This window comes from Protobothrops mucrosquamatus, unplaced genomic scaffold (assembly GCF_001527695.2).
Source record: "Protobothrops mucrosquamatus isolate PMUCROS unplaced genomic scaffold, P.Mucros_1.0 scaffold4309, whole genome shotgun sequence".
NCBI classification, from domain to species: Eukaryota; Metazoa; Chordata; class Lepidosauria; order Squamata; family Viperidae; genus Protobothrops; species Protobothrops mucrosquamatus.
The window spans coordinates 28,811-43,363 of record NW_015390223.1 but is presented as its reverse complement, the minus strand read 5'-3'; the positions used below and the strand labels follow the sequence as shown (position 1 = coordinate 43,363).

The 14,553-nt window shown below is 35.1% G+C and overlaps 1 protein-coding gene across 1 annotated transcript; it reads right to left on the bottom strand.

Annotated features, from left to right (window-relative positions):
- Positions 1-4,342: 4,342 nt before the first annotated feature.
- Positions 4,343-13,827, bottom strand: TMEM9B (TMEM9 domain family member B). The gene is made up of 4 exons (XM_029286623.1): positions 13,823-13,827; positions 11,411-11,519; positions 10,184-10,318; positions 4,343-5,172 (listed from the first exon to the last, which is right to left on the bottom strand). The coding sequence occupies exons 2-4, from the start codon at positions 11,504-11,506 to the stop codon at positions 5,017-5,019; spliced, it is 387 nt and encodes a 128-aa protein (XP_029142456.1). The 5' UTR covers positions 11,507-11,519; positions 13,823-13,827; the 3' UTR covers positions 4,343-5,016.
- Between the last annotated feature and the right edge of the window lie 726 nt (positions 13,828-14,553).

Below are 14,553 nucleotides of genomic sequence, written 5' to 3'. Positions count from 1 at the left end.
AAATACTTAAGCAAACTCATTCTGAAAACTCATACTGCAATGAGAATATAGATACCTACAATCCTTGAACCAATTTCAAATCTTATGTGCAACAAATCATTTTGGACATTCAGACATGAAGGTTTTCTTGCAGCTTGTAAAGGAGAGTAGGAGAAAAACTATAATCTTCTTCCTTTGTGGATTTAGCCTCACTCAGTAACTGCGTAAGCTGTCTCCATTTTGTAGTTCGTCAGGAAATGCAGACTTTTTAATGCATTAAAGGAGAGGTCACAGTACCATAGACGCAAGAATTACTAATTGGATTTTGTTAAGGATGCATCCCTCCAAGTACCAGGAAGTACCTGTCAAGGAAGCACGGCAGGAAAGGATTACATCTCTATCTCCTGCTTGCATGCACACTACAGATATCTGGTTGGCCAGTGAAAAACAAAATGTTGACTTAAGATGGGCCTCTGAACCTGCAAGACTGTTACGCACATGCAGCTGATTTACAGAGAAATTTTGTACTAGCAGGGACAGGTAATACGGAGTTCCCTTTTGACGGATTACTTCAAGATCCTGGATGCTTTAATTCAAATTCTTATGCAGAGAGATGGGCTTGATACTTTCCTCCCAATTATATGAATTTTTGTGTGTGTCCGTGTGGTTTGGTTAAGCTTAATATACCAAATGCTCATTTTCTCTGCCTATTCATGTAAGAGATTAATACAGCCGCACAACTCACAAGCTAGTCCTGTGGTGGCGAACCTATGGCACGTGTGCCACAGGTGGCACACAGAGCCCTCTCTGTGGGCATACGCACTATCACCCCAGTCCTAGGCCTTCAGCTGGGTTTTATTAAACCTTTTCGCTTTAGGCCTCTGCCGCTGTGTGCAAAAAAAAAAAAGGTTCAATCAATCAATCAATTTCAACTTCTTGCAGAAAAAGAAAATCTCACAAAGTTGGAATTGATTGAACTTTTTAGTCCCACCCAGTCTGCCGTTACTACCGCAGCCATGCCCACCCAATGGGCCACACCCACCCGGCACCCGAAGATACATAAGTGGGTTTTGGGTTGCAGTTTGGGCACTCGGTCTCTAAAAGGTTCGCCATCACTGAGCTAGTGTATAGCAATAAAGCAAAGTTAAAATGTATTAAATACTAAAACCAACCAGGAATCAACAACAAAACTCAGAGTTGGGGCACAAGCAGCAAAGGCTATACCTTACAGGATGAACTCATCTAACTTCCTTACCCAGTGCTCAATGAGATAGCCATATCTTCAAAGCCTTCCTGAAGGCTAACAGTGTGAGCCCCAATCAAATCTCAAAGGAAAGATTCTTCCACAGATCAGGTGCCACAACCCAAAAGCCCCACCTCCTAGGTCCCATCAGATGACATTGTTTCAAGGTAAGGTCCTGGAGCATCCCATTCGGTTTCCATCCATGGAATCTTATGCAGAATGGAATGGATGGAAACTAGGGTTTATTTATTGGTATTTCTCAACTTCTCATTGTCATCAGACTCTAGGCAGTGAACAATAGGATAAAACCACAAGTCATATAATACAACCCCTACTAAAAACCTTAGTGGCTTCCCCATTCAGCTTGGGGCATAGTCTGATGGGATAAATTTATAATCTGCTTGCAAAAAGCCAGGAAGTTGGGAATCCCCTGATCTCTGGTGGGAGATTATTCCATACAATGGAAGCAACAGAAATCTGCCATGAATTTCAGGAAAAACAAGTGGTGGGGACCTCTGGTAAGGCAAGGTAAACTATCATCCACATTTTTCCCACTCCCTGGATCATGAGGGTATTATAGTAAAAAGGCAGCTGGATATTAGATCTGTACTGCTGAAAATCTCTAAAAGATCTAGAGATTGCTCGTGTGTACAATTTTGGTGAATAGATGGCAGAAACCTTTTTTTTGCATCCATTTGTGATCAGCTGAGAGTTATGGGTTCATCCTCTGAGTAGTAAGTGCAGAGGACGTAAGGTTTGACCAAACTTCACTTTGGAGCTTAATTTTTTTTCATTGTTTTTAAAATTGAAAAACCTCAGATCTGCAAGTTTAACAATCACAGGCGACTTTCTCTTCTATCCATTTATTTTAAAAAGAAAAACGTTTTTACAATTTTGTAATTAGTTTTTGCAATACACAGCAAAAGGTTGATTATACAGCTGTTTTTAAGTGGTAAGGTTTTGGATGAAATTGATTTAAAGAATTTTTTTTGAAGTTAATTAGAAAGATCTTGGATAAAAATGATAAGAATTTTGAGGGAAAAGGCAAAGATAGTGGAAGAAAACAGAAGTCAGAATTGTATCTACCGGTATTAAGAGTAGCTGGGAAGGGGGGGGGAGAGTACAAAATTAGCTAATTTTATTTGCTATCTCTGATTATGTTTAATGGTTATCTTGATTAGATAGGCTTTTTGCTCAGAGAGATGTGTGAAATAATGCCCAGAGGGGGAGCTGATGTGAAGGACTACAGTGAGATGGCAGTTTCCCAGGAAGACAGGAGCACATTCCAGAAAGGAGGGGGATGAGATAGGAGGCAGCACACCCAATATGGAGATAGTGAAAAAAAGTTGGCATTGCTACTCCCTAGAATCTCCTAGGTATGTCCATAAGGAATTAATATGGCAAGATTTTGTATGTTATGTGTAAGCAAATAAAGAACTGAATTCTGGCTGAATTGTTCCATGCCATTCTTGGGCTTAGCCTGACAAAATGTTTAACTTGATATAATGGATTAATTTGTGACATTCACTTTATCCATTTTTGTTATCGAAATAAGGGATTATTTCTGGTAATATTTACTACTTAATTTTTTTGCAACATTTGTTAATTGGGATTACATTTTCATTGTTAAAGAAAGGGATGAGGGGTTTTTAGACTAAATGGAAAGAGGGATTATATACTTTTGTTGTTCGGTATTTCGGATAATTTTTATTAGACCTTAATAAAGAGCTGATTAATAAAGAGCTGAAGATTTAGAGATGAGTTCATAGAAAAAGGGTTGAGTGATGAAATGAAGATTATTTGGTTGTATTTTAAAAGACAGTGATAAGTTGTTAATGTTGAATATACTTTCTGGGGATGAAGGGGAAAGTTTCTTCTTACTAGCTCAGTGGTTCTCAACCTTTTTAATGCCGCGACCCCCAACCGGTCGTAAGTCAAGGACTAAACCGGTCGTAAGTCAAGGACTTTCCCTGCCCGGGAGCGCCGCGCATGCGTGGTTTCGCCCCCTGCGCCGGCTGAGGCGTAGCTGGCAAGCGGCAGAGACGGAGCAGGCCGACCACCAGCTGGCCCAGCTCAAGGGAGGTAAGGCACCCACCGGAAAAGGGAAAAAAAATGGCGGACAGCCTTGCTTGGCGACCCTCGTGAAATGGTCGATCGACCCCAAATGGGGTCGCGACCCATAGGTTGAGAACCACTGTACTAGCTTCTTACTAGCTTTTTTGAGGCACTTTTTTTTCTTCCACACTTTTTTGTATTTTTGAATTAGGTCCTTGTATTAGATTTGTTTAATATAATACTTAATAAAATTATTGGGGGGGAAAGGCAAGGGATGTATACTCTCGCAGGCCCTTTTGCAATAACCAAACCAAGGAGGTAGATTCAGTTTTGGCTGCATGATGTAATCAATGTTGCATTTAAAAGATAACAACCAAACTGGATTTGGAAACCTGGTTGTAACCAATGAAGTGACTTTAAAATAGATGTTATTCTGTATTGGTGGGATTGACCTCCTAATGCTCCCGCCACTGTTTTTTATACCAGCTGTTAACTTCGAGATTATTTCCAAAGCCATCCTGACATAGAGCATTTGGCAATAATCTAGATAAGTGGTCATTAAGGTGAGATTGTCATCAGGGCATTGTGGTCCAAGAAGACCTGTAACTGGTACAGTAGTGAAAGCTGGATAAAGCTCCCCTGATCACAGCTTTCACCTGCTATTTAAGCAGGAGCTATAAATGCAAGAGAACTAACCAACTCTTTCAGGGACAACATGAACCTGTCTAGAGAAACCAGGGGGATTGATGTTATTAGGGTGCTCTATTGTATATTGATGAACAACAGCTCTATTTTAAATGGATTTAATCAAAACTCTTGTTTTGCTCCATTCCAATCTTCACCGCCTCCAAGCACTAGAACAAAAACGCTACAGTATCTATTTCAAACAACTAAAAAAATAATATTGTGGAGTCCTTCTAGTTTAATAGTTTCATCCTTTCACTTCTTGTGGGCATCAACTATGTGGCCTAATAGCCAAAATGGATTGCAGATAGGGTTTCAGATCAGATATGAAATAATACTATAAATGGTGTGATTTTTTTTCCAAAAAATAAATACCTCTGATACCAATATTCTGAAGACTTTATTTGCATTCCATTATCAAGCTAATTTTTAAAAATAATTATTCACCAACTATTGAAATTTACATGAATTGCAGATATCACACAGAACTTTTAGCAAGCAACGTAGAAGGTCCCAATTCCAATTGCACACTGCACTAAGTCTGCATCTTTAGTTACTTAATATGTCAAGCCTCTAGCTTACCAATTATCTCTGTACATGTAGGACCTACCTTATATTTATAGAAGCTAACAAGCTGATAGAAATATAATTTAACAGTTCAAAGTTTTAGAAGTGATAGTTATATGTACAACATATAGCAGGTGATAAGAAAACAATGTATTTACAAAAGATTTCATATGTAGATCATTGTAACATACATGCTGCACATTCTTCTCCAAATTCATGTAAATCTCATTTAAGAACCATAGGCAATTTTCTCTTAATTTTATAAGGCTCACGCAAATAATTGCTTATGTTTTATTAGTAAAAGCAATTGAGTATGTACAGAGATTTTGGCTTATTAAAAGATTTTCAGATCTTCCATTTGTGTTTTGTGCTATCTTTGTTGGTAAGATGCAAAAACAAACTTCCTGGTGTGGCATTTCAGGAAGAGAGAGGTCAGTGATTTATTTTAGCGCATTTCAACCAATATCTTGGAGATGTCACTGGCCATATTAACTGAGCACAACATGGCGATCAAATACAGATTTACGCTGTTCTTGGACTTGGAGTTTCCATCGCTGCTGGGCATATTCAACTTTGTTCAACATGTTGGCCCGGCTTCGGGAACGTGCCAACACATCGTGAGCGTTTGCAAAAGGCTGGTGATCCTGAAATAAACAAAATATTTTTTTAATATTATTGCTTAGTATGCCTCTTTTCTAAACTAAATATGCATTGACAGATATATCCTAATTACACACACACACACACCCTAATTACACACACACACACACACACACACACACACACACAGAGAGAGAGAGAGAGAGAGAGAGAGAGAGAGAGAGAGAGAGAGAGGACAAAACTAAAATCTATTACTTTTTTATAGAAGGATGTATATAAATTAACTATATTCTTACTTATAAATCAATTCCTCTCCAAAGGAAGCCGAGATAGATAGATAGATAATAGATAGATAGATAGATAGATAGATAGATAGATAGATAGATAGATAGATAGATAGATATAGATACAGACATGTACAAACATACAAACACACACACACACACACACACAGAGAGAGAGACTCTCTTTTCTTAACATCACGAGTAACAAATATATAGAAAGTTTCAATATCAACTGAATTCCAGGCCCATTTGTGTTCATTAGTTGAGGACTACCTGTATGTGAAAACACCCAGTTCTTGCATGATGTCAACTATTAATAGCACTATATGTGACTTTCCAAGATAAAGAACAAAAAAAAAACAATAAAAGAATTGTAGATATTCATAACAATAATGTTGAGGGTATGTTATTAGATCTTAGGATTAAGCACTAGAGGGATGTTACGCAACCTGCCTGCAAATATAAAATAATGGACACTGGGAGAACTATTTAGCCTTATACATCAGAATGGAGGAAGCAACTGCACAATGTATGATCACTCCAACCCCCCAACAAGGAATAACTATTAGAAAGGGTGACAATCTAAATCCATCAATAGGGAAGAAGAGCCCTATTTTTTCCTTTCTTTTTTGGGGGGGACTAATTATAACACTTAGAATTATATTAGTCTTTCTGTAAGATGGCATTCAAATTTAAATAGCCAGTACTATGTGACTTCGCAAAGTTTCTGTATTATTTACCAGCAATACCTATTGTGAAGCTGTTTTGAATATTCACTCCATGATGTCAAAGAATACCAACACACGTAAGTTTACATTCAATATCTTAATAAAAAGCAAAAATACAGCTGCTTAGTTGACAAAATACCAAGACAATTATGTGTTTATATTAAACATTCAAATGTTAAGCATATGAAAGAATAAATGCAATCCATAAACATGGACATTTACTATCAAATGCTAATAGACTTTAAAATGTTTTGAACACTATGTTTAAAAGTATGATTAAGAGAAGGTCATGCTAATTATTTACATAACAATTTTATACTTCATACTGCTTAATGTTTTAATTTATCAGATTATTCAAGACTTCACATTACTGTAATGAAATAGAAATCCACCAAACTGTAAATCTAACATGTTTGAAAAATTTTCAAATCATGGTTCTTGTGTAAACCCCATATGGATGGCAGGGATTCAGTTATGTTTCTACTGAAATTCATAAAAAAATTAGCTAGATATAGAAGAAATAATTGAACAACTTTGTTCCTTATTTTTTCTTGAATGTTAAGGTAAAATAGTTCCAGGAATCACATGGCTTTATAATGAAGTCACAGCAAAGTAAGTAGGACAGAGGATACCAATAGCACACGGTCACAATATTATTAGGCAAGCAGAACAGCATCTGCTAGCTGGAAGATTTCCGCCATAACTCTTTCTCTTTTGTATAATTTGGGGGCCCTCTGGAAAAGACATAGAGGGAGTCATGGTGGGCTAATAATGGCAGTCTTGTAGGCAAGAGTACATGATGATTCATGGATAAAGCTCACCAACAATATTAAGAGAATACTTAGAACAGGGATTTTTATTTTTTCTCATGGGCTTCATTGAATTTTTTGTATATGAGAGAGAGAAAAACACACCATTCAGAGTCACTTGTTTATAAGATGGGCAGCTATATAATTTAGATATATAAATAAATATTGCATATAAAAGGGGACTATATTCTATAATTCAAAGATTGTAATTGATGGATGTGATATAACTTGCAAAAATTTAAGAAATCAAAGATCTCACATTTCAGTTCTGTTAACTGTTAGTTAACAGTTACTTAACTAACTGTTAGTTCAAACTAGTGAATATAAAAATAAAAGTTATCATAGTTAAACTTGGCAAGGCCACAATACCAATTCGAATATTTAAAAAAACTTGAGGAAGTCAAATGACCAAGCTATATATACCAAGTAGCATAATTCTTTGTCAGTTTATTTATTTCATACTTCAATTTGTCTTTGCTAGAATTTATTCCCTTGATAAAAACATTCTATGATCTATACTCTAAGGATATACAAACAAAATATTCTGCTGTTCAATTGTCATGAAATAGTACTAAATGATCTTACTGTACCTAAGCGTTGTGTTCAAAGTTTATGAATTTCATAATAAAATGTGAGGCAATCAATATTCTGTAATAGCTAAACTACATTTGATTAAATTCTAACTTTTGTTAGGCATTCAAAAAGGTTGAATACTATGGTTAGTAATATATTTTCTAGCAATTATTGCATCATATAAACTCAGGGAAAAGGCAAATAGGAACACTTTTCCTCTTGGCTATGCCAAAAATCTAATTATTCCAATTCAGAAAGATTAGGAATTATAAATATGTCTAGTTGTTTCCAAATTTAGTTTGATAATGAGAATGATCAACTAGCACAACTTCCAGAATGCAAAATATTTATATATTTTCTGCATTATTTTGTGTCAAAAACCAAATATTTAATCTCTCTGTGTATTTCTTCTTCTTTATTAGTATCAATAACTCAGAACTGAAGCATTTAAAATTATATCTCCAAATTAACTTTTCAATAAAAAACTGACTCCTAAATTGCTGTAGTAAAAGTTTTTAGTTCAGATCATGATAAGATACAGTCATTTTATTCTGTACATGCTTTTCAAACTTGTTTTTGTCTGCCATGTATTTTGATGTTTATACTTGGCAGAATTTATGATGTTTTATTTTCTTCAGCTGTTTGAAAATGCTGGCCTAAAACTATTTAAGCGAATACATAATACTAATGTTCATATTAAAATATAGCAACGACATAATATGTGGTGCTGATGACATTTATTAACTGATATTTGTATTTTTTAGACAAACTGGTATTAATGATCTCCATACATTCTGCTAGACATTGTTAAATCTTCTGGATATTTGTCTTCATAATGAACTTCTGGTAATACATTAAGTTACTTTCTATTTAGTCAGCTAAAGATCCAACATGATGGTCAGGAATGTACTAGACTCTGCCCAAGTTTGTTATACATATTATTTTTGAACAATTAATACAGTCCATTAAATACCCTTGTGCCTCCACTATTTGTTTTAACTAACTTTTCTTGAGCCCTCTGTAGACAAAATTCAAATGAATTAAAGTTAAATAGCAGGCATCCATGACATTAGGTCACTGGTGGAATTTAGCCAGTTCGCACCACTTCGGCAGAACCGGTAGCTAATTTTTGTTGCCCAGGCCCAGAATGGATTTCCGGAAGCGGCATCCACACAGAGAACCGGTTGTTCACATATTTGAATCCCACCACTGCATTAGGCCCTATGCTTATACTCTGCTGACAGAGAACCCTAAAGTATGTGACAAAATTATTATACTCTAAATACTGAAAACACACCAATACTATAGGTTTTAGTCAGCATTTACACTTTACAGCAAAAGCACATGCTGAGTGGAATTTTCCTCACAGTGAACTAGGTGGCAGGAAGGGTATCCATGGGGAGGTGAAACACTTCCTTCTTCTTCATATGGTTCCCTTTTCTAACCATCTGAGGCAGATTTTATGAGGGTACAAGAGACTATAAGTGAAGGGGACATTTGTGAAAAACACTTTCTTGTGCTGCCAGTTAAATGTGCAGCTTAAAAGCCTTCTATAGCAAGGTGGATAGAGCTGCTGCCCCACGGGATTTGTAGTAGTCTCGTCATCCCAGCCTTGCTAAGGGCAGAGATGGGGGAGATAGGCAGGGGAAGTTCAAGCTGAATCTGTATGCATAAGGCAGAAGCATGAGGGCCTCATCTAACAACCACATAGTTGTCATCCTATGACCACAACCATGACTGCTGTCACTAAGCAATATAGTCATGTGATGTTTTGCTTAACTACCACTTTGCTTAGCAATGGAAATTCTGGTCCCAACTAGGGTTGTAACCCAAAGACTACCTTTATTTATGAATCTAAACAACATCTGTACCCAAGAAAGGATTGTGAATGGAGTGTGGCACATTTCTACAAATGTATGTTACTAACCTTGTATAGGAAATGTCAAATGACCGGCATAAAGACTACCAAGTCATCCCTATTCAATAGATCATCAAATGTTAAAGATGTTAATATAATGTTGAATTATATACCAAAGTTTTGGAATTTGACTATTTATCAGTAGTTAGGATTCTATCAAGGGGTGGCTAAAAGAATTATATTAAGAAATTAGAAAAAATATTATTCCAGACTTCAAGGAAATGATTGTCAGAAATGTCGGATCTACTTATTTTCTACCAATCAAAAGATGCAGCAACATGTGTTACTATGACAGAGATTCTGTGAAACCCCATAAACATCTTGTACTGTTCATATTAGAGTAGAGAATTCACTAGCAAACAGGTAATTATTGATAAGTATAAATACAAAAATATTTTTTCTGGTTTTTCTTTTCCTTCTTTGCATTTTTAGTTTGTATATTTTTTTTAATTTTCTTTTTAAGATTAAATATTGCTTTGTTAAAAATTAACAATATTTAAAGAAAAATACATTATTTTGGAAACAATGACAATCAATAGTAACCATCTATTGTTAGATAGATGGTTTTCCAACACAGTACTGTTGGAAAATAACAGTAGTTTTCACTTCAGCAGTCAATTCTAAAGTCTTAATGAAAGTATCTTTGTCAGATTTTAAATCCTATTTAAACTATCAAAATTAAACCTGTACTGTAATTAGACAACTCATTACATATATTTGAATAGACTAAACACAGAACTTACCCCAACATCGTCATCGTTCTGTATTAGCTGTGAATGTCCAAAGAGACGTCTCTTCAGAATTGGTTCTACCATAGTGAGATACACCATGTATAGTAGCAGAAGACCCAAGATGCACAAATATATTATGATGGTAATCTATATAATACAAAACAATATTTCAATTTATGCCACTTAAGATCATACTTATTTGGATGATATAGGCTGTTAAAGAAAACTGAAATGTCTAGCAAACTACAACACATCTTATTTTCATTCATTTATCCCCAAAATACAGATCAATCAAAGAAATATAATTATGAATTTAGAATGGACTGAAAAAATGACAAAAGACCACATTTTTTCTAAGGAGAAGACATAGAAGAAAGATGAAACTCACATTTTCAAGTAATATTATTATAATTGCATCCAGTTCCCTTGTAAAGCTTAATGTGGCTTTAAAAATTACTGGATACCAGCTAATAAAAGTGAGCACTACATTAAATTTGAGATATTCTTCTAGAAATAACCAAATAAGGTAGGAAACATAAGCAAAAGAAATATCCAACAGTATAAGCAGTTTCTTGTACAAATTAAAAGACAATCTTCTTAGAAGCATCATATGCATGCTTACAGGCAAATGTGTTTGATATCAGGTATACTCAACAAGTGCAATCAGTCCCAAGCTGCTTGTACACTTGTACAACAAAGGTAATTTTACTGCATACTGAACAGCATACATAGTATTTTTCAAGCATACTTTGAACTGGCAAGAAAAAGTTAGTTAGAATAATGTATATCCACTAGCTTACAAAGTTCCATAAAATTAATGCTAAGAAACTGAATCATATGGACTACAGCTGAACTGGTAAGAATTAAGAAAAGGACAGAATAATATGTAATGTAATGTAATGTAATCCAACATGTTTCCAAAACTGAAAACAAAAAAAGCAATTCATGACCATAAAAATAAATAAATAGATAAAAATTTAGAAGTCTTAGCATCTCAGGAAATATCATCTTAGGAAATATCATCTTTAGACTTAGATAACATAACAAAGTAATATATCTTAGCAGCTAAGTGCTATGATCAGATTAATCTGTAAATCAGTAATTTACAGTTTTCACAAAAAGAAAAGGAAATTAAATTTTACAAAGATGCCCTGCTTTCACTATTTTATAATCTAAGATACTGTTATAATACATGTGGATTTGGGGGAAAGACATTTGAACATTAGAATTATAATTTACTTTTATTATTTCTGAACTTCTTTCCTCATACTTGCATTCACAACGCAAGCAATAGGCTTCAATGTCCTGTCCTAGAACTGGCATAGGCTCCACCATATGAAGACAATCGCTGCATGGGAAGGAAAAAATATTTGGTAGACATTTAGATAAATTTATGCCACCAAGAGAGAAATATTCACCAATAAGAACACATGCTGAATATAACCCTGAATGAAGAGTTAACCAATCTATTATTAATTGGTATGAATTTTAGAAATACTTGACATTTAATCTACATAGTATCAGCTTAAATGTTTAATTTGTCTCATTAGTATTTAACCTATTAGAAAATTAGTGGTTTCCAGGAAGCAAACAAATCTGTTTAAATGTCAACATTAGAACTTTTAGATAAGTAAGCTCCAAAATATCACCTTCCTCTAACCTCAGAATCTTACATCTTTTATCAACTATCGTGCCTCCTAAATGGAGAGACAGCACCTTTGTTATTTGGAACTGGTAGCATCAATAAGAACTACTAACCACTCAAAGATGAGACTTACCCTTCCCTGCAAATCTATCAGGCTCCTAACTTTTCCACTTAAGCCATATTCTAAAATATGGTTAGAGCATATTACAAGGAGTTTCATTTGGCATAAAATCATAGGGCATGCAATAATTTAATACAAAAGCTATAGACTTTATGAAAAAAAATCCTTTTTGTGTGGCAAAAATTAGGGAACAACTGAAAGAGGTTTCAAAAGAAAATAATTTTCATTAGACAAATGATTGTGGAACAATAGGACTGATTGTTTCAGCTATAATCTGTTTTTCTTTCTATTTTATCAAAGTTATCATAAATATAATATGCTCCAGACCTGTTTTACAGACTAGTAATTCCTTCTTCCTCATCTATATTTCAGGAACTTTTAATCCTATGCAGAAAATTCAGTATTTCTGGATTGAATCATAATATGAGGCTTATGGATTGAGGATGCAGATCTGTGAAATGTCATATTATATTTTCATAAGGGATTTTCAATGATATAGGACTGATAGGGAACATGTATACTCAGAGTCCTCTCAGTATGTTTGTTTTTATAGGTCTTCTTGGACACATTTTCTTCATTTTAGCTATTTTGTAATCCTTCTGATAAACATGTAATTATTTTTGTACCAAGATGAGAAGACAAAGTAGCACATTCCATTCATAACTGCATAACAATGTTGAATAAATTAAAGTTATTCATTATGCTACCAAATAAAATAATTTTAATTGAACCAGCTTGTAATTACAACTACCTTTTATAAACTGGATTAATTTAATCTCCAATTGGAAAAAGAATAAATTATATGATCTAACACTATCACCAAAAGGGAACTATCACCAAAAGGGATCCTCATGATAAATAACACCACAGAAAAGGCATCTTTTGCTACGCAGTCTTCGTGGTATGAACATTGCAATAGGGGCAAGAATGTTTTAGCATTCTGTCTTAATATCTACTGACAGAATCTGCCTTCCATTCCTCAGGAAATTTGCTCTTCTCCAGTAGACAATAGACACTAACAAGTAGACAATAACAAGGTGCTTTGAAAATTGAAGCATAGGGCCTGGTTACTTGAAGGACAACTTGTCTCTCATTGTATCTGTCTAGCCAATCTGATCTAGCAGTGTTGGTATGCTTTGGGTTCCTTGGATTAAACAATGCCATCTATTCTCTGTAGCAGTGCCAGCCCTCAGGAATGAGGTTCTCCCCCCCACAAGGGATTTCAATGGGCCTCACCCTACTGGTGTTTCGAAGGGCTTTGGCAAGCATGGTTGAAGCCCCCTTTTCTACTTTTTCTTTGTTCTCATTTGGGCTTCTTATCTCTGCCATCTTTGTTCTTTTTGTTTCATTCTAATACTTTTAACATTTTGTAAACTGTCCAAAGATGCTGGAAATTGGGTAGCGTATATTATTACTATGCTTGGTCACATAGTTAGCCAGATGTTTAGGCCAGATTTGGCATTTTTATCCACCTATTGAGTCCTTGCGAAGTGCTTGTGATAGGCAGATGTTGTTTGATTATTATTAATCTACACCTACTGTATAAGTAAGGGACATTATGGAAGCCAATGATCTAAAATCATGAAAAATCAGCCTACAGACATGTATCCGATTTATTTTAAGATCTCATGTTATATCAAAAATCATTACATTGTCTTATATAAAAAACACTTTAAAATAAATGATTTTTAAACCAAAATATTAAAAATATATATTCTGAATGTTATTTCAAATATAACCTTATTTACTAGCAATGACCACAAACAACCTCAATTTAAGCATCCAGATGTAACAGTTTCCTTTATCCAAAATACTTTTCAAACACCAATAATAAATGAGCTATTTAAAACACTGTTGTCTTAAATATAAAGTATCATATACTTACCAATCCTTCTGNATATATTTATATTTCCTATTTTGAAATTTCTCTCTGTTATTTTTTTTTTTCATTTTTCCCAGAGATCCCAATTTAAAAGCATTGCAGATTGACGAAAGCATTCAATCTCATTTGTGGAAAGTCACAAGAAATTGTAGCCAAACGTAGACTAGACAGCCACGTCAATTCTCAATACAAAATTAAAAAATATTAGCTGGAATGAGATGCTTTTTCAAACCGTGTTTGAATCATAGGTTTGAGCAAGAAGCATTACAGGTTTAAGCACCTTATTACAAGAAAAAGAAGTTGACAAACACTTGGGGGGGGGGGAGGAGAATCCAAGCAACTTGAAATCATAAAAAACATCGGCTTCTTCGAAGAATTATTATTTCTGTTCTTGCTCACAGTTCGCTGGCTAGGCTATGCCTTGCTTTAGAACAGTGTTTCTCAACCTAGACCATTTTAAGGCATGTGGACTTCAACTCCCAGAATTCCACAGCCAGCATTGCTGGCTGTGGAATTCTGGGAGTTGAAGTCCACATGCCTTAAAATGGTCTAGGTTGAGAAACACTGCTTTAGAAATATATGGAAATACTCTTAAAAGTAAGAGACCAACGAGGAAGGGAGAAGAGGGGAGGAAAGAGGGAAGCGAGACGGGGATGGCAGCTTAGATGCCGTGAACCCCGCTTTGGCCCAAATTATCCAGGGGGTGGGGCGCCCTGCCCTCCCCCCGGCCCTAG

Excerpts from the sequence above, each read along its gene's own strand:
- TMEM9B (XM_029286623.1), bottom strand. The coding sequence starts at position 11,506 with ATGGTGGAGCCTATGCCAGTTCTAGGACAGGACATTGAAGCCTATTGC. Across the intron at positions 10,319-11,410 it reads GAAGTTCAGAAATAATAAAA|ATTACCATCATAATATATTT; the intron begins GTAAATTATAAT and ends TGTATTATATAG. Across the intron at positions 5,173-10,183 it reads AGAACGATGACGATGTTGGG|GATCACCAGCCTTTTGCAAA; the intron begins GTAAGTTCTGTG and ends TGTTTATTTCAG.